The sequence below is a fragment of the Haliaeetus leucocephalus genome, unplaced genomic scaffold (assembly GCF_000737465.1).
Source record: "Haliaeetus leucocephalus isolate CR32 unplaced genomic scaffold, Haliaeetus_leucocephalus-4.0 Scaffold1000, whole genome shotgun sequence".
Lineage (NCBI taxonomy): Eukaryota > Metazoa > Chordata > Aves > Accipitriformes > Accipitridae > Haliaeetus > Haliaeetus leucocephalus.
The window spans coordinates 1,625,839-1,628,118 of record NW_010973436.1 but is presented as its reverse complement, the minus strand read 5'-3'; the positions used below and the strand labels follow the sequence as shown (position 1 = coordinate 1,628,118).

The 2,280-nt window shown below is 68.5% G+C and overlaps 1 protein-coding gene across 1 annotated transcript; it reads left to right on the top strand.

Annotated features, from left to right (window-relative positions):
• Nucleotides 1–204: 204 nt before the first annotated feature.
• Nucleotides 205–1,761, top strand: AMIGO1 (adhesion molecule with Ig-like domain 1). The gene has a single exon (XM_010584772.1). The coding sequence runs from the start codon at nucleotides 205–207 to the stop codon at nucleotides 1,759–1,761; it is 1,557 nt and encodes a 518-aa protein (XP_010583074.1).
• The last annotated feature ends 519 nt before the right edge of the window (nucleotides 1,762–2,280 follow it).

Here is a 2,280-nt window from a genome sequence, read left to right as displayed (position 1 = left end):
GGCACATGCTGTGACACCGGGTGACCGAAGCCACCCTATAGCACATGCTGTGACACGGGGTGCCAAAGCCACCCCACTCTGCAACACCGGGTGACCAAGCCACTCTGCACCGTGATACCAGGTGAGCAGCTAGCCCGGTGCATGCCGTGACACCGGGTGACCGAAGGCACCCCGTGCAAGCCAATCCCGTGCCCCCAGCCCGCCATGCCGGGGGTGGCGGGCATGCCGGTGCCCAGTCCCCAGCACCCATGTGACGCCGTGGGGCAGAGTGTGGCCATGGCGGGCTTCGGGGGGCCGGGGGCCCCACTGCCACTAATGCCTCTGCTGCTGGCGCTGGCACTGCTGTCACCATGGGGGTCCGCGGGAGGGAGCTGCCCCCCGCGCTGCGTCTGCGCCTCCAACATCCTGAGCTGCTCGCAGGCGGTGCTGAGCTCGGTGCCAGCCCCCCTGCCCCGCTTCACCGCCGTCCTCGACCTCAGCCACAACAACGTCAGCCGGCTGCGTGCCGACTGGGCGCCGGTGCGGCTGGCCCACCTCCACGCCTTGCTGCTCAGCCACAACGGGCTCTCCTTCGTCTCCACTGAAGCCTTCGCCCACGTACCCCACCTGCGGCACCTGGACCTCTCCTCTAACCGTCTCCGGGCACTGGAGGAGAACCTCTTCAGCGACCTGGCCGAGCTGGAGGTCCTCCTCCTCTACAACAACGAGATCTCCGCTGTGGATCGCACCGCCTTCGATAACCTCAGCCGCCTCCGTAAGCTTTACCTGGGGCAAAACCGCATCGCCCGCTTCCCACTGGAGCTGCTGCGCGATGGCAGCCGCCTGCCCCAGCTGGCCCTGCTCGACCTCTCGGCCAACCGCCTCCGCAGCTTGCCCATCGGCGAGCTGCAGGCACTGCCTGCCTGGCTGCGTGACCGCCTCTACCTACATGGCAACCCACTGGCCTGCGACTGCCCACTTTTCCAGCTGGTTGCCCGTGGTCGTCGCCGCCGGTTGAGCGCCGTGATGGATTTCCAGGAGGAGTTGCGGTGCTTGCTGCCCAACACCCAGGCGCACGTCGGTATCCTCGCCCTGGCCGGCCGGCAGCCGCTCAACTGCAGCGAGGCACGGGAAGCGGTGCTGGAAGCCCACCTGGGTGACACTGTCACCCTCAGCTGCGACACCCGGTTACGGGGGGTACGTAACCGGCACTGGGTGACGCCGGGAGGCGAACGGGTGTTGGAGGAAGGGGGTAACGGCAGTGCCGCTCTCCTGGCGAACGGCAGCCTGCAGCTGCGGGCGCTGCGCCCCGAGGACGCCGGCACCTACTCCTGTTGGGTGGCGGGTCCCCTCCTCAATGAGACCCTTTACGTGGAGCTGCTGGTGCACAACTTCACCCTGCACGGTCCCCACGACACCCTCAACACCGCCTACACCACGCTGGTGGGCTGCATCCTCAGCGTGGTGCTGGTGCTCATCTACCTGTACCTCACCCCTTGCCGCTGCTGCTGCTGCCGGGGTGCCGACAAGCCGCCGGCTCCCCGCGATGACAGCATCAACTCCTCCGTCCTCAGCACCACCCCCAACCACGCTGCCGCCGGTGTCCCCGGGGAGCCTTGCCGGTCCCGCTCGGCCTCTGCCACCGGCCCGGGGCAGAACGGCAGGTTCAAGGTGGGGGGCACCCCCCAGCCGCCCCCCCGGCACGGCCCCAAGGCGCAAAGGAAGGTGTCGGATCCAGACTCAGTCAGCTCCGTCTTCTCCGACACCCCCATCGTGGTGTAGGGGGGGACACACGTTATGGGGACAGTCCCCAGGGACAGCCCATGTCCCTGCCACTGTTGAGACTTGTCCCCAATGGATGCGCTGCGGGCAGAAGGGGCAGCCTGGACCCCCACTGCCGTGTCCCCAGCTTGGGGACACACACACACCATCACCCCCCTGGACTGAGCATCGCTGCTGTCCACCCACACCAGCCTCCGCCAAGGTCACCGCCACCGTGCCAGCACCGTGGGACCATGAGGGACAAGGGAGCTTGTGCGGGGACAGCGTGGCCATAGAGCCGGGGGGCACTGGCCCCACTGCCCGCTGGGCACCGCAGGACCACGGGTGACAGTGCTGGTGACAGCACCCAGGCTGGCTCAGTGGGTGCCCCCCCCCCCAGGGACGGCAGCACTGGGAGCACCCACAGGCTGCGGCACTGGGGGGGGGGGCTCCCGCTTTGGCAGGGCAGCCGCCCCCTCCCCACAGTGCTGGCCCCCCACCCAGAGCCCTCCCTGGCATGTGTATCCCAAAGCATGAGTC

Coding starts and splice junctions, on each gene's coding strand:
- AMIGO1 (XM_010584772.1), top strand. CDS start 205: ATGCCGGGGGTGGCGGGCATGCCGGTGCCCAGTCCCCAGCACCCATGT.